This window comes from Nicotiana tomentosiformis, chromosome 10 (assembly GCF_000390325.3).
Source record: "Nicotiana tomentosiformis chromosome 10, ASM39032v3, whole genome shotgun sequence".
Classification (NCBI taxonomy): Eukaryota; Viridiplantae; Streptophyta; class Magnoliopsida; order Solanales; family Solanaceae; genus Nicotiana; species Nicotiana tomentosiformis.
In genome coordinates, this window is record NC_090821.1 from 56,024,752 (window position 1) to 56,047,716 (window position 22,965).

General features: G+C 38.8%; 1 protein-coding gene across 1 annotated transcript; it reads left to right on the forward strand.

The window, feature by feature from the left end:
* Positions 1–2,779: 2,779 nt before the first annotated feature.
* LOC138900206 (uncharacterized) lies at positions 2,780–3,217 on the forward strand. Its single transcript, XM_070186922.1, has one exon. It carries the CDS (start codon positions 2,780–2,782, stop codon positions 3,215–3,217), a length of 438 nt encoding a protein of 145 aa, XP_070043023.1.
* Positions 3,218–22,965: the final 19,748 nt, after the last annotated feature.

Sequence of the window (22,965 nt, forward strand, 5' to 3'; positions counted from 1 at the left end):
AAAATCCCTACAACTCAGTATATACATATTTTCCCAAAACCCGACGAAGTATAAGTCACAAGCTCTATGACAATATCAAAGTCATCCCTATACAACGGTATCTAGTAAGGAAGGAAAATATAGAAATGGATAGAAGGTGAGTCCGAGGCCTGCAGACGCAGGCAGGTGTACCTTGAAGTCTCCAAATGCGAAAATAGCATCCCTCGTTTTAGCCCACCTTATCACACTGCATGACTTCTAGTAGTTCCCATACTAGCTATGCGAATCAAGCCCACCTTATCTCATCGCATGCGTTTCAATCCCAAAACCTTATACCGCCGCATGCGTATCAATATCACAACGTATCATAAATCGCACCTCAAGTGCCCAATATCATAACTTGCCAGAGAAACCAAACAAAAATAGTATTTTCACAGTAAAGAGCCCATGGCCCAACCACAATGTACACAAGAATCTCAACAATAATAACCCAAAAAGGAACAACTCTACATAATGGTATTTCACAGCTTAACACTTTGCCTCAATGCGAATCACGGCCTTTATATATCAATACCAATTTCAACAACCAGATATTCCACAATTTAACAACTTCAAGTAAAGGGTTCAACGATCAAATAATGAATACAGAATAAAGGAAACAAGAACTTCAATTAAGCATATCAGGCAATTAGCATGTGAGAGAATAAGACGAGTAGACATTTGGATATAGACTAGAAATGATGACTATAACATATTAAGGTAAATCAATTACGGCATGAAAGGAATCTACATAGCTAAAACCGATAATTTTCACATTTAGCCAGTGTACACACTCGTCACCTTGCGTACATGGCTTTCACATATCTCGATTATCACAACCAATCACAAATCCTAAGGGGTAATTTCCCCACACAAGGTTACGCCAGTCATATCTTAAATCACGCTAAATTAATCCACTAGTTGGCATTTTCCTCGATTATCCAACGCTGAACAGCTCAAATCTAGCCAAAACAACTTCATACTATAAATATAAACTATAGGAAACTAATTCAAACAATAAAATTATGACCTTTGTAAAGAATTAAAAAGTCAACCCAAAAAATCAACCCGAGCTCGTGCCTCAGAACCCGACCAAAATTATAAAATCAGAACACCCATTCGATAACGAGTTTAATCATACAAGAATTACTCAAATCCGACCTCAAATCGCCTTTCAAATCCTCAAATTTTAGCCCAAGAAGTTTCTACCATTTCCCCCCAATTTTCCAACTCAAATCACTAATTAAATGATTAACTTATTAGTAGATTCATGCAAATTGACCAAAACCGAGTTAGGAATTCTTACCCCAATAATCTTTCTGAAAATCTCCCAAAAATTCGCCTCACACCGAGCTTTCTAAGTCCAATTTACGAAATAAGAGATAAAACTCTCGTTTTGAAATTTAAGTTTTGCTGCCAGTGATTTACACACCGCGACCGCAGAAATCCATTCGTGATCGCGTAACACAAATTATGCCCGACTCTAATTTACTCTTCGCGATCGCATGAACCAATCACGAATGCGATAAACAAGCTGCCTCAACTTTGCGACCGCATCCCATGCCACACGATCACGTAGCACAAACTGCCTCTGCCCCTAGCCTTGCCATTCCTTCTACGCGAACGCAACCTCCTTTCACACGTTCGTGATTCACTGAAAGCCAATCTTCTGCGATCGCAGACCTCCTCTCGTGATCGTATAGAGCAAATTTCCCCTAGTGCCAAACTACCCTTTGCGATCGCGTATAAGGAAACTAGAAGCACCAGATTCAACAACCTTCAAGGTTCCGAAATGCGTCGAACATGATCCGAATTACACCCGAGGCTCCCAGGACCTCAACCAAATATACCAACGAGTCCTAAAACATCATACAAATACGCTTAAAGCGTCAAATCACATCAAACAATACTAGAATCATGAATCGCACATCGATTCAAGCCTAAAAAGCTTATGAACTTCTGAATTCCTAAACGTATGCCGATTCATACCAAAACAACTCCGATTGACTTCAAATTTTGTACACAAGTCATAAATAATATTACAGACCTATTCCAACTTTCAGAATCGGATTCTGACCCTGATATCAATAAAGTCAACTCTCAGTTAAACTTTCTAACCTTACAAACCTTTAGCTTTTTAATTCTCGCCGAAATGACCTGCGGACCTCCAAATCAATATACGGACACGCTCGTAAGTCCAAAATCACCATAAAGAGATATTGAAACCATCAAAATTCCATTCCGGAGTCGTCTACACAAAAGTCAAACTGCGGTCAACTCTTTCAACTTAAAGCTCCAACTTAGGGACTATGTGTCCCATTTCACCCCGGAACTCTCCTGAAACCAAAACCAAATATTCCGGCAAGTCACATAATTACAATATAGCATAAAGGTGGCAATAAATAGGGGATAGGGGCTAAAACACTCAAAATGACCGACCGAGTCGTTACATAGAGTTATTACAAAGAGCTTACAATAAAGTTATTATAAGAGGTGAGGGATTAAAAGTTTAATTCCTAGATTGCAATAGGTTATAATTTGAAGTTTTCTTAGATAGTGAAGTTGAAATCCTACTAGGGTATGTTATGGTTTTTAATCCTGTGAGCTGAGAATTTTTAGCGTAAATATTGTGTATTCTTTATTTACTGTTGTTTACTGTGGGAACTGATAGAAAACCCAGTTTTCTATATAATTTGGTGGACCCTTAGTTTCTATCAATTGATATCATAGCAGGTTCTTTCTAAAAGGTTAACACGTAGAAATGATCTTCATGGCTACTCCACCAAACTTCGAGAAAGGACAATCAACCTATAGACTACCAAGATTCAACGGCCAATACTATAGTTGGTGGAAAACAAGAATGCATGACTTCATTATGGATGAGGACCCAGAGCTGTGGGATGTGATATGTGATGGTCCTTTTGTTCCCATGAAAACTATTGGTGAGGTAACAGTTACGGTCCCAAAAACAGGAAAAGAGTACAACGATGCTGATAGAAAGGCTATTAAGAAGAACTTCAGGACAAAGAATATTCTTGTTTTTGGCATTGGACCAGATGAATACAACCGCATCCCAGCTTGTCAGTCTGCTAAGGAGATCTGGAAAGCTCTCCAGACTACCCATGAGGGAACTACTCAAGTTAAGCAGTCCAAAATTGACATGCTTACTACTGAGTATGAGTTTTTCAAGATGAAGTAGGATGAGTCTATTCAGGATATGCACACACGTTTCACCTCCATTGTCAATGAGCTTCACTCCCTTGGAGAAGTCATCCCAAGAAACAAGCTGGTCGGAAAAATACTCAGTATTTTACCAGGTTCCTAGGAAAGTAAAGTAAATGCTATCACTGAAGCCAAGGATCTATAGAAGCTGACCATTGATGAATTCATTGGAAATCTAAAAACCCATGAGATGAAGAAGAAGAAAGATATTGAAAGAAGAGATCCCAAAAAGGAAAAGAACCTGGTCCTCAAGGCTGACAACAGTTACTCAAGTGGTGATGAGACAGACATGGCCTATCTTACTCGAAGATTACAGAAAATGGTTTGAAGAAATAGAGGAATTCCCAAGAGAGGAAGTTCTAGCAGAAACACCAAAGGAAATTATTGTTGTCATAAGTGTGGAAAGACAATATAATTTATCAAAGAGTGCCCTCTTCACAAGCAGGACCACTACAAACACATCGCTGACAAGGTGGTCAAGAGGAACTCGATCCCCGACAAGAGGTTCAAGAGAAGAGATGCAGTTGACGACATGGTGAAGCAAGCTCTGGCTTCCTGAGGAGATTCCACCAGTGAATCTGAAGGCGAGGATGACCAAGGAGACATCTCCATGATGGCTGTTAAAAGTGGATCTACAGAGTATGATTCTATATTTGCACTCATGGCCAAATCTGATGATGATGATGAGGTAAATTTCCTTGACGTTCAAAGAAACTTGAAAACTTACTCTCAAAAGAAACAGATATCTTTAGCAAATGTTTTGATTGATGCTTATCATAACCTTATTAATGAGAAAAATAAATTTAACTGAGGATATTGGAGAGCTAGAATAAGATAGAGATGATTTGGTGGTTGTAGTTGTAGATCTGAAGGAAAAACTGGAAGAAATAACGAGAGAAAATACCTTATTAAAAAATCAAATAAAAAAATGGATGAACACCCCTAAGGGAAAGGAAGTGGCCAGTGAAGCACAACTTAAGCTTGAAAGTGAGCTCAAAATGTCAAATCAAGCCTTGTTGCTGAACTTGAAAAGAATTGACAACTTCAGGAGGAATTAAGCAGGATTAAAAATGATCTAGATAAGTGGACCCGGTCCTTTGATGTAATCACGTCCATGTATAAAAGTAATAGTGAAAACATGCAAGAATCGGGTTCCATAAGGCTAAAGCTCCCTATAATCCACATAGTAAGTATGTAACTGTGACTGATAACTGGCTTTGTACTCATTGTGGTCAAACTGATCATTACAAGGACTCTTGTAAAGCCAAAATTCAGTCTCAACAGAAAAATATTTTTTTTGTTGAAAAGAAACCTACTACTAAGGAATCCGGTTCTCTAAAAAGGAAATATGTGATGCCTGATAAAAAGAAGTTTGATCCACTCATTCTATCATTACAAGGGACCCAAACTGGTTTGGGTTCCTATATCTAATCAGTGATTTTCTTGTGTAAGCTGGAGTGATGAGAAGCAGTCAAAAATGGTACATGGATAGTGGTTACTTTAAACACTTGACTGGAAGAATGGATGATTTTCTCTCACTCAAGGCCTTCAAGGGTGGGAATGTGTCTTTTGAAAACAGCAAGAAGGGCTATATTCTTGGCGTTGAAAAAATTGGCAAGATACTCTCCCACTCAATTGAAAATGTATATTATGTGAATGGCTTGAAATACAACTTATTAAATGTATCCCAAATCTGGGACAAAGAGAACAAAGTGGAGTTCTTGTCAAAATCTTGTACTGTCACCAATCTCATTAACTGGTGAAGTGTTTCTGTTTGCAAAAAAGTTCAAGAACGTCTATGTTACAAATTTCAACTCTCTAAATGGTGGTGATCTTACATGCCTAAGTACTATTGATGATGATGCTGAGATGTGGCACAGACGACAGGGACATACAAGCTTTTCTTTGCTGATCAAGAAGGACCTGGTTCGTGGTTTGCCCAAATCAAAGTTCAAGGATCACAATATGTGTGATATGTGTATAAAGGGGATGCAAGTCAGATCCTCGTTTAAACCAAAGAAGGAAGTGAGCACCTCAAGGCCACTGATGTTTTTCATATGGATCTTTGTGGACATATGAGGATACCTAGCAGAGGAGGAAAGACGTACATCTTTGTGATTGTTTATGACTATTCTAGATTTACATGGACTTTGTTTCTCAGCACCAAGGATGAAACCTTTCCAGTATTTGTTGCCTTTGTGAAGCAGATTCAAGTGAAGATGGGCTATAACATTGTGAGTATCAGATCTAATCATGACACCGAGGTTGACAATTCCAAGTTTGATGAATTTTGTGCTAAAAATGGTATAAGTAATAATTTTTCTGCTCCTAGAACACCTCAACAAAATGGTATTATGGAGAGGAAAAATAGGACTCTTAAAGATATGGCTAGAACAATATTAATTGACAGTGGTGTGTCAAAGAGTTTTTGGGCTGAAGCAGTTAACACTGCCTGTTATTTGATTAACAAGTGCATGATCAGGTCCCTTCTTAACAAGACTCCTTATGAACTACTTAATGGGAGAAAACCAAAGCTGACTTACCTAAGGGTATTTAGATGCAAATGTTTTGTTCTCAACAATGGTAAGGAAGCATTAGGAAAATTTGATGCAAAAAGTGATGAGAGAATTTTCTTGGTTACTCTTCTCAAAGAAAGGCATACAAAGTCTACAATAAAAGGACTCAATGTGTAGAGAAAAGTATACATGTAGTCTTTGATAAATCTCACCACTCAAGTGGGAAGAATTCACATGATAAGGATGATCAAGATGGACATTTCTCAAAGGTTCCTGGAGAAGCCATAAATATGGCAAATGGGAAGACTGATATAATGAGTCAAGTCAAGGAAAGTGGTAAAGAAGATGCAGCAGAACCTCCAGCTGAAACAGAGGAACCTGGCCCCTCTACCATCACAACTGAAGTTGAGCATATGATTGTTGATGTTGTATTAGGTACTCCTGATACAGGACAAAGAAGTGGCATTCATACTTTTGTTGATGCCAGTGATGAGTCACATACAGAGGAACCTGGTCCCTCGCATTCTGAAGTTCAAGTATCTAACTGGAAGCACAGGAGTTCACATCCTCTTCAAAATGTGATCACTCCCTTGGACTCTAGTATTCAAACTAGATCTAAGGCAAGAAATACGTTTGCCTTCTCAACCTGCTTCTCTCAAATTGAGCCTAAAAAATCAAGGAAGCATTGAAAGATGCTGACTGGATTGCTGTTATGGAAGAAGAGCTTTATCAATTCGATAGAAACAAAGTGTGGCACCTAGTTCCTCGGCCCTCAGATAGAAAGTGATTGGAACCAGGTGGATGTTCAGAAACAAACTTGATGAGTTTGGCAATACAACAAGAAACAAAGCTAGGTTGGTGGTCCAGGGTTACAATCAAGAAGAAGGGATTGACAATGATGAAACTTTTTCTCTTGTTGCTCGAATGGAAGCCATCAGAATTCTCATAGGTTTTGCATATCATATGGAATTTAAATTGTTCCAAATGGATATCAAGAGTGCATTTCTGAATGGATATTTGAAGGAGGAAGTTTTTGTCAAGTAAACATCCTGAACATGTCTTCGAGCTTGAAAAAACTTTATATGAATTGAAGCAGGCCCCTCGTGCATGGTATGCGAGATTGTCCAAGTTCCTTCTTGAGAATGGCTTCACTAGAGGAAAAATTGACAATACTCTATTTCTGAAGAAAAAAAGGGAGAAACTTGTTGATTGTGCAAGTCTATATTGATGATATCATATTTGATGCAACAAATGATTCCCTTTGTGAGGAGTTTGCAAAGTTCATGGGAAGTGAATTTGAGATGAAAATGATAGGGGAGCTGAACTTCTTTCTTGGATTACAAGTAAAGCAAACCTCAAAAGGTACTATGATAAGTCAACATATGTACATCAAGGAGCTGCTGAAAAGATTTGAGTTGGAAAGCTCAAAGACCATTGATACTCCCATTGCTACTGCTACTCGCTTGGACATGGACGAACCCGGTTCTCATGTCAATGAAACTATGTATAGGGGTATCATTGTATATCTTCTATACCTTGTCACACCCCTTTTTACCCTAAAAGATATATGTGTTATGGATTGTGGGTTAAATAGTTTTTTCAATTAAAATGACTAACTTGAGTAGGGATTATTTTATTTACAGAGTCGCCACTTGCAATTGATTTTGGGTGTTCTAAGTCACCTTTTATTAAAATCCCTATTCAAAGGAAGGTTTGACTCTATTATTATTAGTCTACGATAATAAAGTTCAGGTAAGGAATTCTGTTGATCGGGGAGAAGGTGTAAGGCATTCTCCGAGTCCCGTGGTTCTAGCACAATCGCTTTATTGACTTAAACTTGGCTTGAACTAATTATGGATAACCTGTGATTTATTTAGGATTTTCATGTTTTCCTATGTACGCTTTTATTATTGATGACCTTATTAATTTCAAACTAGGACGAGTATCCTTGACCCTAGATTACACTAACCAAGACGAGTATCCCCGACCTCAGTTCGTGTGTCGCACCTAGAATTGGAGCCTATTCAAGATTAATCAAATAACAATTTTTGTTTATTTGAAAGAATTGGAACAAGACGTGTCCTCACGACCTTGCCATTATTATTTATGTCTTTATTCCGAAGCGAGTCTTTCCGACATCGGTTAAGGCAAAATTATTTATCTTTGTTAAACAAATTACTCTGGAGATCCGATTATGGAAAAAATAGTTATCCATATTTATTAAAAAAAAATATTTTTTGCAAACTAATGGTAGTAGAACAATATATGAATATTCTATTGATGTTGGACCTTATTTATCGACTTATTCTTATTATAAACAATAAATTAGTATGAACAAAGATTTTAATAAAATTAAATACTTTGCATTTGTGCCTAAATTTGCCTAACACTTTGGATGAAGTTAATTACTTAATTATTAGTAATGAGAAATAAGCAAAAACAATTATCTAGAACGTGGGCCAACTTATTTGAGCCTACCAAATTATTAAAAGAAAAGGGTCATCTTATTTGAATATAGGAAATGAGCCAGCCTTTATGTTAGGTTCATGGGCCAGACAGACTTAGTTCAAGAGGCCGGAACTCTTTTCTAATTCTCTTAGTTCAAATCCCATCTCATAATCTTAATTTGGTATCATGCCCCATTCACAGTGTTTCATATGTCAACTTAACAACAAAGCCAAACAGATTTTAAGACACTCATCCTAACAAATAGGCAGTGGAACACAAAATAAAATAAAATAAAAAACTTAAAAAAACCTTATGAAATACTTAGCCCAACGGCCTACTTGCTTTTATGCCTTGCTATGCTTATTCAACTAATTTTAGAGATATTTCTTTTCATTTTTTGGAACACATAAAGAACTACTTCAAGTTTATAACTTTGAGCGAATTCAGCAAACAAGATTAGCATGCTAGTTACCTAAGAAAACATAAAGATGAATGAAAAGAAATTGTTATAAAGTAATTTGTAAGCACCTAACATAACTTATGTTTCTGGATCTAATAACTTGACAAGGAAATAATGAAGTTAGAACTAATACATTACATAGTTATAATACATAAACCAATTGTGGAGAAGAACATATTCATGACATGAAATAGCTCAAATCATCTCATCTTCGTTCATTACCGTGTCAAGAAATACAACATTGATTGAGGGAGTGTAAGGCCTCGTAAAATTTCACCCAGAACTTGGGGTTTCGTGATGCCAAGATAGACTTATGTGTTGATGATTGTAGAGATTCTTCGCGGCGAGCAGGGCATTTCTGCGGTCCACTATGCGACTGCAAAATCACTCTACGGGCCGCAAATCTGTCGCAGAGTGAAGCAGAGAAATGGCCCATTTTTGGAGGTTATTTTGTGGTCCATCATGCGGCCGCATAACCATTTCGCGGGCCGCACAATCCATCACAGATCTAACATGAAGATTTTCGGAGGGGAGTTCTGCGGTGTATTATGCGACCGCAGACCTGATCCGAACAACCCAGTTCTTAACATCATTTTTGCGGCCCATTTTGCGGACCACATATCCATTCTGCGACCTCAGAGCTGTGTTCGGAGGGTCCATTTTCTGATTTTTATAACCCGACCCTATTTCAATATGTAGATGTAAAGGGCCATTTTAAAGCAAAAATTTGATATTTGAGAGTGAGGAAGTGCCATAGAGTGAGAGGGAAATCTCCTAAGCTAATTGTTTACCAATTCTTGCTCAAAAGTTGGAAGATCTACAAGGAGAACCTCACAAGTTCTTCATCCAAGAGGTAAGGTTCCACATCCTAGTCTCAATTTCGAATTTGGGATAGAAGATGGTTAATGGGAGTGTGATTCTTGGGTGTGAGAGTGTATCTATGCATGCATGTACAATCATGAGTTGTGGGAAGGTAGTTGAGCTCAAATAAGTAGACCTTGGGTTGTGGGGTGAAGGAAATCCACCATAGGAGAGGCTAGAAATCATAATGCTCACCTAGTATTTGATAAAATGCTCAAATGAGATGGAACCATGAAATCCTTCCTAATTTGTGTTTAATTTTATTATATTTCTAAATAGATCGAAGTGGCTAAGATTTTCAAATATTGTAGTAATTTAAGGAAGCTCAAGGCGAGGTATGTTGGCTAAACTTCTCTCTTAGAATTATATTCCACGATGTTCGTGTAAGTTTCGAGTTGTTCATTTTAAACTTGCTATTCCGAATAAGCTTGGTGTCGAAAGGGGTGTGTGTGTGTATATATATGTATGTATGTGTGTGTGTGTGTGTTCAAAATGTGTTCCGAATATTCTTATAATATTATGTTGGTCTTCGGGAGCGTGTTCAAAGTATGAGTCATGTATTAAACTATTATGACTTCAAGTCAAGTTCAAATGGAAGCTGATATGCCAAATTATGTAAGCAATCTCCATGTACCTAACACCCTTATTTGCTCACATGTATATTTAAAGTCTTAATTTGAAAAGCCTTGTTGTTGATTATCCATGATGAAATGATATTGCGTTATGTCCATTGGTGCCAATGAAATGAATGATATGTAAAAGATTATAAAATGAGTGGTAAATCCTTTAAATAATAAATGCTTTGGGAGTATCGTTTAGTCACCGAGGAAGGGTAGGTCAAAATAACCTAATCCCGAAACTACACGTGTCGGTGTAGAGCGATTGAGGGGTAAATCTCCATATTATTGTGATGAGGTTGTTTCCTTTTATATGGGATGATATTGATATGTTGAGATATTTTCCCTTAAATGGGATGAGATTATTGCTAGCGAGATGTGATGTGATGTCGACCCACACGACATTGTGGTGATACGGTTTAGCCGATCGGGCAGAGATCGGACGCTATGCCGTGCACATGGTGGTATTGTGAGTGGATGTCTCGGGATGAGATGGCTTAGCCGATCGGGCTGAGATCGGATTCCATGCTAAATATACGGTGGTGTATCAGTGATAAAGATCTCCCAACTTAAAATGATTGGAACTTACTTGAAATTTACCTTTCCCCTAACTTGACATCTTGATACTGTTTGAGTCTCTTATTGATTTTATGTTTCCTTCTCTGTTTACTGTTACTCGTTCTATTGAGAGGGTGTTTAGTTGTATATACTAGTACTATTCCATATGTACTAATATCTTTTTTATTGGGGGCACTACATCTTTAATGGATGCAGGTGGTTCCATAGCAGGTGGTATTGATCAGTGATAGCAGCACACACTCTCCTCAACTGACTTGGTGAGCATCACTTTATTTTGGGGTCATGTATCTCTTGTTCTTTGTACATAGTATTTTGAGGTACAGCCGGGACCTTGCCTTGTTGCCGGCACAGTCATAGTACTCTTTTGTTTATGTTAGAGACTTCGTAGACATAATGTGGGTTGTATCTTATTTTGGGAAGGTTGAACTAAAATTGTTGTAATTGTATCACATGTTCCACTTCAACTATGAACATATAGTGTACTATTTTGGAGACTTGTTAATGACGTAACTAATGAAAATGAACCGGTGTTATTCACATGACCTCTTACTGTCTAATTAATAAAATATATCTTCTCTTTATTCATGGGTGAATTGGGTAGATGGCATTGTGCAGGCTTGCTCGATCGGAGTATCTCAGTTGAGCACCGGTTGCGCTCTCCGAGGTCGGGGCATGATAGGGAGTTACCTGGATAGCAGAAAAATGAACAAATACAACAAGTCACCTTTTCCCAAAGTCAAGAAGTGGAAAGTAGAACAATAGGCAGCAAAACAGCAAAAAATAGCAGCAAATCTGTGTTTAAATAACTCGAAAACCTTAGAGAAGAAGCCTAGAACCAAGCTCTAAAAGACTTATATTGTTCTGAAAGTTTGCACTCTAAGGTTCACTCACAAGCTCACAATTTCAACTTACTAAAGGATGCTTCAACTGAAATTTTTTCTCATAGTTGTCTCCTTTTTTTAGAATGTAAAAGATATCTTTTTAAGTGTCATAGAGTTTGTTTTAAAGTGAAGAAAGAGCAGCCCTTAAATAGGAAGTGAAAAATACTTTTTTGGACAACTTTTTATTCACTAAAAATCTGTCCAAAAGGACTGATATTTATTTACCAAAAATCTGCCCAAAGGATTGTCCAAATAGGAGAAAGGACAGTCCCTTTTCACCAAGTTTAGACACAAAGAAAATAATTGTACTATTGACATGCTTCAAACAATGAAAATAAACTAATGTGTATCCTAATTACATTATTAACATAACTACCCTCTAGCTTTTACAAAATCAGTACCAACCATGTGATTCAAACCAAACTAAGATAGAAAGAACACATAACTAGACTCAACAATTGAACTAATAATCAACTAAGAGAAACTCAGAACTTAATAACTAAAAATCAACAAAACAAATGTATTATCTGAACTAACTAATTAAAACCATCAGCTTAACATATCTCATAAAGACTAATTATTACATTAAACAACTATGAGTAAACAAAACTCTTAACTAAACAGAAACTAATCCCATTAATAAGCTAAATCATCTTGCGTTCATAGAAATAATTCATGGAGAAATCAAATAGATAATTAAGCAATTACACAAAATGAACATGATCTAACGAATCGACAACTATCAAAACAATAATAGATTAGCTATCGATAAGAAATATATAATTAAACTAAACCTAAACCTAATCACAGAAACAAAAAATTAGAAAAAGAAAAGAGGAACTAGGATCTAACCATAACAGGGGATTTGATGCTAATTCGAGTAGCGACGAGATGCCAAGGATATCGGGCAGCGACGAATCGACCATGAAGAACTTTTCACGTTGGCAGATACCAAAACCAAAGGTTCAGCGAACGAGTTTCGTTCTCGATATCGTGTCAGCGTGAAAAGCTCGCTCGAGTCATATCTAGGAGAGAGGGGCATAATAGAAAAAGAAAAATGGGAAGAAAAAGAAGAGTGAGCGACAACAGTGGCAGCGGCGGGAGGTGGTCGCCGGAATTCGGCTGGAGTTTCGGGTAGAGACCAAGGGAAAAGGGTAAGCATGGTGGATCTTTATCCATTCATGTATGTTTCGTAAAGTGGTAGTGGCCGTAGTTCTTTGATTTTGGAAAAATAGGCGGCGGCTGGGGTTTCTATATCCACAAATCGTGGAGATTGGATGTGTTTTGGAGAGTTTAGTTTGGAGATTCTAAAAGAGGAGGTTGAGGAGATTATTGGGTAAAATTTTGGTAGTGATTGAAGGTGGTCCGCCGGTGGTGGCGAATTCCGACCGGCGGAGCCACCGTGGGGAAGGTGGCGGCAGCAGAGGGGTTAGAGAGAGAAGAGAGAGGGCAAAGTGAAAGGAGGAGAGTAGAAAATAGGGCAAAATGAGGGCAAACTTTGGCTTCTTTAGGTTTTAAATACTAGGAATGAAGATTAAATTATGACCATTGGATCAAGCAAATATGGATGGATGAGATTGAATCTCAGCCACTTAAACAAAACTACGTCGTTTTGGCATGCCTGGTAGGGCCTTGAGTTGGGCGGGTTAAATGCAATTGGGCCGCTACCTTTGGTCAATATTTGGGACAATTTTGGGCTTAAAATAACAAAACCAATCCCCTTAACCCCATTATTAACTATTTAAAAATCTAATTCTAAAAATCTACAAATACACACAATAAACCTAAAAAAAAATATAATGTAGGAGAAAAGAAAGAGCAAAAATTAGGTATTCACAACTGCCTGTCTTTGCTCGAGAACATGAAGAGTTTTTGTGCAAAGAATAGTGAATGCCAGGGCTAATTTTTGCTCACATATTACTCCAACGAAAGCATTTTGAAAGTGATAACCGAACCTTGCTTCCGAGGTTGCCTACATAATCTTGGCTATAAAGTAATCAGGTCGGTGTAGTTCTAGGAAAGAAATAGGTAGCTGGGATACCGGACACGGGAGTTAATACTGTTGTTGTTGCTGTTACTATTGCTTGATACTGTTATTGTTACTTGCTGCTTACATAAAAATAAAGAAGTGAACTACATATGTCTGCAAACTAAGAGTTACAAAATTTCTATCTATGCGCCTTCTAGAGTCAAATCTTGATTCTTGACTTGCTCGCTTATGTCGAACTTATATTGGATCTTGATGCTCTTTGAAGAAAATATTATGACTCAATCTTAGTCACTCGCTTTCCTGATCCGAAATTGAGAAGAAGAATCTTGAGAAGCTGGGTTGCTGACACATTGTCAAAGTTAACTCCAACTATCTTGTGATCGAAAAACTTCTTTCTTTTGATGAGAACTGAAACTACAAGATTTAATCATCACAACCTGTGCTCTACAGCGGGGCCTGCAAAGCAATCAAAGACGAACAAAACAAATAAAATTTTCTGCCTCAATTTGGCACTGAGAAAATTTTGTGACTTATTGGGTAAAGCTGCATATTAGCATATTTTATTTGAAAGATGCAAAAAAGATACTAAAGGCTCCGAATAGGATGTACTTATCTTAGATGTAAAATTGATAAAACTTAGACTTAGGAGGTGCATCTTCCATGGATAGCATTGGAATGAGTGTGAGATTGAAGGACTCGAACTAGGAATTGCGTCTCCTAGAATTAATGATTCATATTAGGAAGTGCGTCTCCTATTAGAATGGATAAGGTTGACTCAAGCTAGGAAGTGTGTCTCCTACGAGTAAGGTTGAAGGACTCAGACTAGGAAGTGTGTCTCCTAGGAATAAAGGTTTAGGTTAGGAAGTGCGTCTCCTATTGGAATGACTCAAACTAGGAAGTGTATCTCCTACTAATGGGGTTAAAAGACTTGAACTAGGAAGTGCATCTCCTAGATTTGGTAGTTTGGATTAGAAAGTGCGTCTCCTACTGGAATGACTCAAACTAAGAAGTGCATCTCCTAGGATTGGTAGTTTGGATTAGAAAGTGCGTCTCCTACTGGAATGACTCAAACTAGGAAGTGTGTCTCATACGAATGAGATTAACAGTCTTGGGCTAGGAAGTGCGTCTCCTAGGATTAATGATTCAGATTAGAAAATGCGTCTCCTATTGGAATAACTCAAACTAAGAAATGTGTCTCCTACGAATGAGGTTAAAAGGCTTGGGCTAGGAAGTGCGTCTCTTATTAGAATGACTCAAACTAGGAAGTGCGTTTTCTACGAGTGAGGTTAAAATACTTGGACAAAATGCGTCTCCTAGGATTAATGGTTCAGATTAGGAAGTGTGTCTCTATTGGAATGACTCAAACTAGGAAGTGTGTCTCCTACGAGTGAGGTTAAAAGGCTTAGGCTAGGAAGTGCGTCTCCTAGGATTGATGGTTCAGATTAGGAAGTGCATCTCCTTTGGAATGACTCAACCTAGAATGAGGTTGAAGGACTTGACTAGGAAGTGCATCTCCTAGGATTAATAGTTCAGATTAAGAAGTGCGTCTCCTATTGGAATGACTCAAACTAGGAAGTGTGTCTCCTATGAGTGAGGTTGAAGTACTTAGACTAGGAAGTGCGTCTCCTAGGATTAATGGTTCAGATTAAGAAGTGTGTCTCCTATTGGAATGACTCAAATGAGGAAGTGCGTCTTCTACGAGTGAGGTTAAAAGGCTTGGTCTAGGAAGTGCGTCTCCTAGGATTAATTGTTCAGATTAGGAAGTGCGTCTCCTTTAGGAATGCCTCAACCTAGGTAGTGTGTCTCCTACGAATGAGGTTGAAGGACTTGACTAGGAAGTGTATCTCCTAGGATTAATGGTTCAGATTAGGAAGTGTTTCTCCTATTGGAATGACTCAAACTGGGAAGTGCGTCTCTTACGAGTGAGGTTAAAAGGCTTGGGTTAGAAAGTGCGGCTCCTAGGATTAATTGTTCAGATTAGGAAGTGCATCTCCTAGTGGAATGACTCAAACTAGAAAGTGCGTCTCCTATGAATGAGGTTGAAAGGCTTGGACTAGGAAGTGCGTCTCCTAGGATTGATGGTTCAAACTAGAAAGTGCGTCTCCTATTGGAATAACACAAACTAGGAAGTGCATCTCCTATGAGTGAGGTTGAAGAAATGATATGGAATGTAACCAGGGGTTGACGCCCTGTATCACTGAGATAGAATATAACCAGGGGTTGGCACCCTGTATCGCTGAGAGAATGTAACCAAGGGTTGGCGTCTTGTATCACTTAGAGTGAAGGTAACCAGGGGACAAGATACCTTGTATTAAAATGGAACCTCACTAAGGATTAGTGTACCTTATGTTGGAAAATATAGCTAGGGAGTGATGTACCTTATACTGAACATGCGACTAGGGAGTGGTTGCCCTACGTCAACATGAAATCTCAACTAAGGACTGGTGTGCCTTATGCTAGAAAATGAAGTGGATGATATGATGTGATTATAGGCATGCCTAGAAAGAAAAGCAGAGACTTTGAAGAACTTACCTTTGGTGACATTCATCCTTTGAGAACTTCATTTCTCTACTATTTTGTTTCCTACTTCAAACAAAGAAAAATTTATGAGTTTAATATTGGTGGTCGGTTTGTGGCCTTGAATTCCCTAATCAGTTTGAATATGCGGCTACCCATTGTTAGAGAACTGATTTTGTCACTGTGGTACCAAATGACTTGGAGGCTCTGTACACATTCTGGAAATTTTGTCTTTCCAATGTTGCCCCTGAGTGTTTCATACCCATGTGTTCATGGTGTCATTGACCCTTGTCTGGAAAGCAAAGACATATTTTTGGCAGATTTTCCTCTAGGGATTAAATTTGGTTGTCTCATACCCAGTACTAGTTTATGAGTCTGTAAAACTATCATCTTTTACCCCTGAAACAAGTTTTGTTCAGGTGACTCTTTTGATTTCTTTGAAACACAATGTTAGGCTTTTCTAGCATGTTTATCAAAAGAAGATCACAGATAGATTTGTGTCTTCGTCCCTGCTGTGTATGCCCATTTGTGTTGCACTTGTGGGTAACGGTAACCAACTTTGTGGCCTTTTCTTTATTAGCTTCTAAACAAATAGACCAACAAACTTTCTCTTTGGAACTTCCGTCTTCACGAACCCTCAGATCTTGTTTAACTTCAATAACTTATTGTGCATGTTTCTTCTTAGGTATGTCCTCTTTAATGTGCTAAGATAGAACTGTCATGACCCAAAATCCGCATGTTGTGATGGCGCCTATCTCAATACTAGGCAAGTCGACAACCTCAATAAACCATAATTTCTTTTAAGTTTGAAAACATAATATTTAAATTTAATAGAAAATCCCACAAATACTAATATAAATACACTCTCAAAATCCGGTGTCACTGAGTACATGAACATCTAAATTATAACATAGTCTGGCTAATAAAACACTATATGGAAATATGGAACAATACAAACAACTGAAAGGAAAGAGAGATAAGGTCTGCGAACGCCAAGCAGCTACCTCGATAGTCTCCAACAGATAAAACTCTAAAATCTAGTAGCCGCCGTATCCGGAAGTACCTGAATCTACACACGAAGTGTAGAGTGTAGTATGAGTACAACCGACCCCATGTACTCAATAAGTAACAAGACTAACCTTTGGGCTAAAAGTAGTGACGAGCTCAATAGGTACAGTCCAATATAGAAATAACAATACAAAAAGGTAGGCATGCTTTCAAGTTAAACAGTTAAACTCAATACAAGTAACATAGATCAATCCTGAATGAATTGAGGAATATGTCATCTCTATATCTACATGCCAATGTACATGCTGTATGTGATGCACCTCAGTGGAAACCTCGTGTACTTACAATCTCAAAATACTCAATCACTCAGTATTGTATATGGCCAATACAACCCAGGGAAGATCCATCCCATATATATATACATCAAGTGACAGTTAGTCACTCAGTACTGTATAAGGCCAATCCAGCCCAGGGGAAGATCCATCCCCAAATATAAATGATTCGGACAAGATCCATGTCCAGGGAAGATCCATCCCTCAATATAAATGCTTCAGGCAAGATCCATGCCCAGGGAAGATCCATCCCTCAATATAAATGCTTCGGGCAAGATCCATGCTCAGGGAAGATCCATCCCTCAATATAAAATCAACCACGCTCACTGTGGAGGGTGCAGACTCCGGAGGGGATCCTTCAGCCCAAGCGCTATAATAGCCAGATCCAGGCATAAATAAATAAAACATGTTGCGGCGTGCAGCCCGATCCCGTATAATATCACTAAAAATCTCTAGTCTCTTGGGCTCTCAATGACATAAAAATCGACCCAACATGATGATATGATGTATTAATAAATGACAACAAAGACTGAGATATGATATGCAAATGATGGATGTGACTGAGTACAAAAATTACAATTCAAACAAAAATTCAACATCAACATGACCCTGTGGGTCCCAAAATATCGGCACGTAGCCTAAACATGATCTTTAATATGAGTCTCAGCTCAATTTCCTCTAACACGTGGAGGATATGTGGATAATGACATGATTCTTTAATTATACAACTCCACGGAATTTATTTAAGTCATAATTTCTATGGTGCATGCCCACACGCCCGTCACCCAGTATGTGTGTCACTTTCATACAATTCACATAACACGTAATTCAGAGATTTATACCCTCAGAACCAAGTTTAAAAGTGTTACTTACCTCAAACCGTGCAAGTCCTTTATTCCAATATGCCTTTGCCTCGCGAATCGACCTCCGAACGCCTCGAATCTAGTCACAATTAATTCGATACAGTCAACACAAATTATAGGAATTAATTCCATATGAAAATACTAATTTTCGAACAAAATCTGAAATTCAACTCAAAAATAGTCAGTGGGACCCACGCCTCGGAACCCGACAAAAGTTATAAAAAAAATGAATGCCCATTCAACCACGATTCCAACCATACCAAATTTACCAAATTCCGACAACAACTCGACCTCCAAATCTTAAATTCTTATTTTGAAATCCCTAGGTCCAAATCCTCGAATTTCACCTCAAAAACACATAATCTAATCGAAATACTCGATGATTATTCAATATTATTGACTAAAAATGATAATAAGTGACTTACCTCAAGTTTTCCCGTGAAGTTTTTCTGAACAATCGCCCCAACCCGTGTTTGAAATGTCCAAAAATGAGAAAAATCTTGGACCCCTCTGTTTTGTACACTGCCCAGTAATTTCGCTTCTGTGTAATATTTAAACGTATCTGCGGTTTCACTTTTGCGGAAAATCCACCGCTTCTCCGGGTTTTCCGAGGCTGCCTTGCCTCCGCTTTTGCGATCGCCTATCCGCTTCTACGGATGCACTTCTATGAGACGCAGTCCGTATCTGCAGCTCCAGTGCTTCTGTGATCAACAAGCCGCTTTTGCGGCAAAAGCTCCGCACCTACGCACACTGCCCAACCCCTCTGTCACGACCCAAAATTTATTAAAGGTCGTGATGGCGCCGGACACCGCTGTCAGGCAAGCCAAAAATAAATACTTGATTCGGTTCTCATTTTTAATATTTTTGAAATCATATTTCCTTCAATTATATAGTAAAAGATGGAATTTACAGAGTAAATAATAATATTTTTAACAAATTTCAATACAGGACGACCCAATTCACCCCAAAACCTGGTGTCACAAATGCATGAGCCTCAACTAAGAAAATAAAATAAAATATAATATCTGTCCGGAATACAAATTCGGATAGGAGAAAGAAAAATACTCTGAAGGAGACTCTGCTGGCTGCGGACTCGTAATGTGGAATGCAGCTCACCTAAGTCCCCGCAATAACCGCGCCTCTGCACGCACAAAGCCACTAGACACATATGCACCTGCACAAAAATGTGCAGCAAGTGTAGTATGAGTACGTAAATCAACGCGTACCCAGTAAGTATCTCGCCTAACCTCGAAGAAGTAGTGACGAGGGGTCGACTTCGACACTTACTATGGGCTATAAATAAAATATCAATGATATAATTAGGCATGGATTGCGTAGAACGGCTCTAAGCTCAATATCATGAAATAAGTAAACAATTCTTTTGTTCATAAGAAATTTCCAAATTTATTTTCGTCATTTAACATTTTTGGACCTCGGGCCAATGAAAACAATATCAATTATTATCAATTCCAAAGATATATCATGCGCAAATCATGCCGAGGTCGTACAACCTGCTCCAACATAAATATTTAAACTGTGCACTGCCGAGGGTCGAACAGCGCGAATCATAGATGCATCTATTTAACCTGTCGAGGCGTTCGGCCCGCTCCACAAAGAGAAAATACAATTTAAAACAACCAAATTCAAGATTTATTAAGGCAACTATTCAAGAAATACAAATTCTCATTTACGGTCAAGAAGAATGTAGTTTAACATTTTAAAGTTCCTTTATCGAGTTTCTAAATGTTTTAAACAATTAAATTACCAAGTAGGGCGCAAACATCGCAAGTACAACATGATATGGGTCCTAGACTACCCGGACATAAGCATATTAGTAGCTACGCACGGACTCTCGTCACCTCGCACGTACGTAGCCCCTACAAATAGAAGCACATATTGGATTATTTCACCTATGGGGTTAATTCCCTCTTACAAGGTTAGAAAAGAAACTTACCTCGCTCTGAAGTTCCATAGCCAGCTCCCAAGCCTTTCAAACAACTCAACACTCTAAAACTAGTAAATAAATGAGCAATTCCATAAATATATACTCTAATACTCATTATAATCCTATTTACAATAATTTCCAATTCCGTTCGAAAAGTTGATAAAAATCACCATCGGACCCACGTGCCCGGATCCGAAATATTTCGAAGACAAACTTTACCCATAACCCCACGAACTCAAATATATAATTTATTTCCAATTCGATGCCCAAATTCGTGATCAAAATCCAAGAATACCAATTTCTAGGTTTTTCTTCAAAATCCCAAATTTCTACTAATATTTCATGCTTGAATCCATATGAAACCCATTTATATATCTTGCAATGGATGGGTATAATTTACCTTGGCATAGATGATGAAAAATCCCCACTTGAAGCTCTCCAAAAATCGCCCAATCAAGAGAGAATAGAAGAAACTGGGCCAAATCCCCGATCTTAAAGAAACACACTGCCCAACGATCTCTCGCACCTGTGGTCACTTGACCGCTTCTGCGGTCCCGCAGGTGCGGCCAAAATACCGCTTCTGCGGTCCTCCTTCAGGCCCCTCAACTCCGCTTCTGCGGCTCCACGTGCGCAGGTGCGGTCCCGCTTCTGCGGCACTCGACCGCATCTGTGGTCCTAGCCTTCCCCAGCCAGAACTGCTCCTGCAACCCTTAGGGTCGCTTCTGCGGCTCCGCACCTGCGGCCATAACCTCGCAGGTGTGGTTACACCAGAAGACAGCAGCCTCAACACATCTTCCAAGTGCAAATTTGATCCATTAACTATCCAGAATCCACCCGAGGCCCTTGGGACCTCAATCAAATATACCAACACGTCCCAAAACACAACACAAACTTGCTCGAGGCCTCAAATCACATCAAACAACGTCGAAATCATGAATCACACCCAATTCAAGCTTAATGAACTTTAGAACTTCAAACTTCTGGATTTGATGCCGAAACCTATCAAATCACGTCCGATTGATCTAAAGTTTTGCACACAACTCACATTTGACATTACGGACCTACTCCAACTTCCGAAATCGGAATCCGACCCCCGATATCAAAAGTCTACTCCCGGTCAAACTTCTCAAAAACCTTCAAATTTCTAACTTTCGCCAAATGACCCCAAAATGACCTACGGACCTCCAAATCCACATCCGAACGTGCCCCCAATACCAGAATCACTTTACGGAGCTATTCCCAGAATCAGAATCCCAAACGAACATCGATAACATTACAATACACTTCAACCCAAATTTATGAAATTCTTCCAAAATGCCAACTTCCACAATAGGCGCCAAAATGCTCCCGGGTCATCCAAAACCCCGATCCGGGCATATGCCCAAGTCCAAAATCACCATACAAACATGTTGGAATCTTCAAATCCCGATTTCGAGGTCGTTTACTTAAAAATCACACTTTAGTCAATTCCTCCAACTTAAAGCTTCCAAAATTAGAATTTTCTTTCCAAATCAATTATGAACTTCCCGAAACTCAATTCCGACCACGCGCACAAGTCATAATACCTGAAGTGAAGCTACTCAAGGCCTCAAACCATCGAACGACGCGCTGGAATTCAAAACAACCGGTCGGGTCGTTACATTCTCTCCCACTTAAACATACGTTCATCCTCGAACATGCTAAGAACTGTTCTGGAGTTGTCCGAAATCATTAGTCAACACCTCGTGCACCTACCCGTGCTACCACAACCCAATTGAGCACATTAGCTCGAGCCAATCTGGAGATCTTCCTCTTTATTAAGTCAAGTAAGTCTTAGAGTCAAATTCCAACATCCGAAATTCTCCACCAGGCCTGTTTCCAACATACGAACACATCAATCACTACACACTGCACCAAACACGATTGTGTACCCTTACTAAATTCTTACCATGCACCACATAATTCACATGACCATAATAACATCCTCCGATAACAATAGTCGAAATTCCACGAATCTGATGCCCACAATACACCTCATGACATGTATAAGTCCTGTTCCAACTCTTGAAATGCTGCCACGGCGGAAGAGATGTGCAAAAATTCATAACCAACTGCCGAGTCAACAAATCATTGGGTTTCTTCTCTTGACAAGGACCATTATCCCATTATGAACCAAATAACGATATTTTCTTTTTAATATGCCTCATATAATCCGTTCGCACTGATCCCAGGTCTAATAATCTTGGCTCACCTAGTTTAAGTTATTCCGGCAATAAGCCACCACAAACACTACCAAAGGTCTCATATGATGCCACCATGTGCCAACAGTCCACAAATTCGAATGTGATACATAAGGAAAAATGAACTCTGGAAAGAACTGCTCAACCCACGTGACTAATTACACAACCGAAAAGATGTTATGAATCTTCCTCAGAAAATGAGATGCAAAACACACAAGAATAGGTAGAGGGAACTATACTCAACATCACACTGTTACGGCGTGCAACCCGATCCACACATGACACCGTTGTGGCGTGCAACCCGATCCAACCATGATACCCGTTGCGGCGTGCAACCTGATCCAAACAACATCTCCGTGGCGGCGTGCCACCCGATCCGCACATAGTAATAAATGGGGAAATAACCATCAAGCCAGAAATGTTTATACCCTACGAAATGCCCGAATATAAACCATAAGCACGCCAAGTGCATAATACAAATCCTGAGGA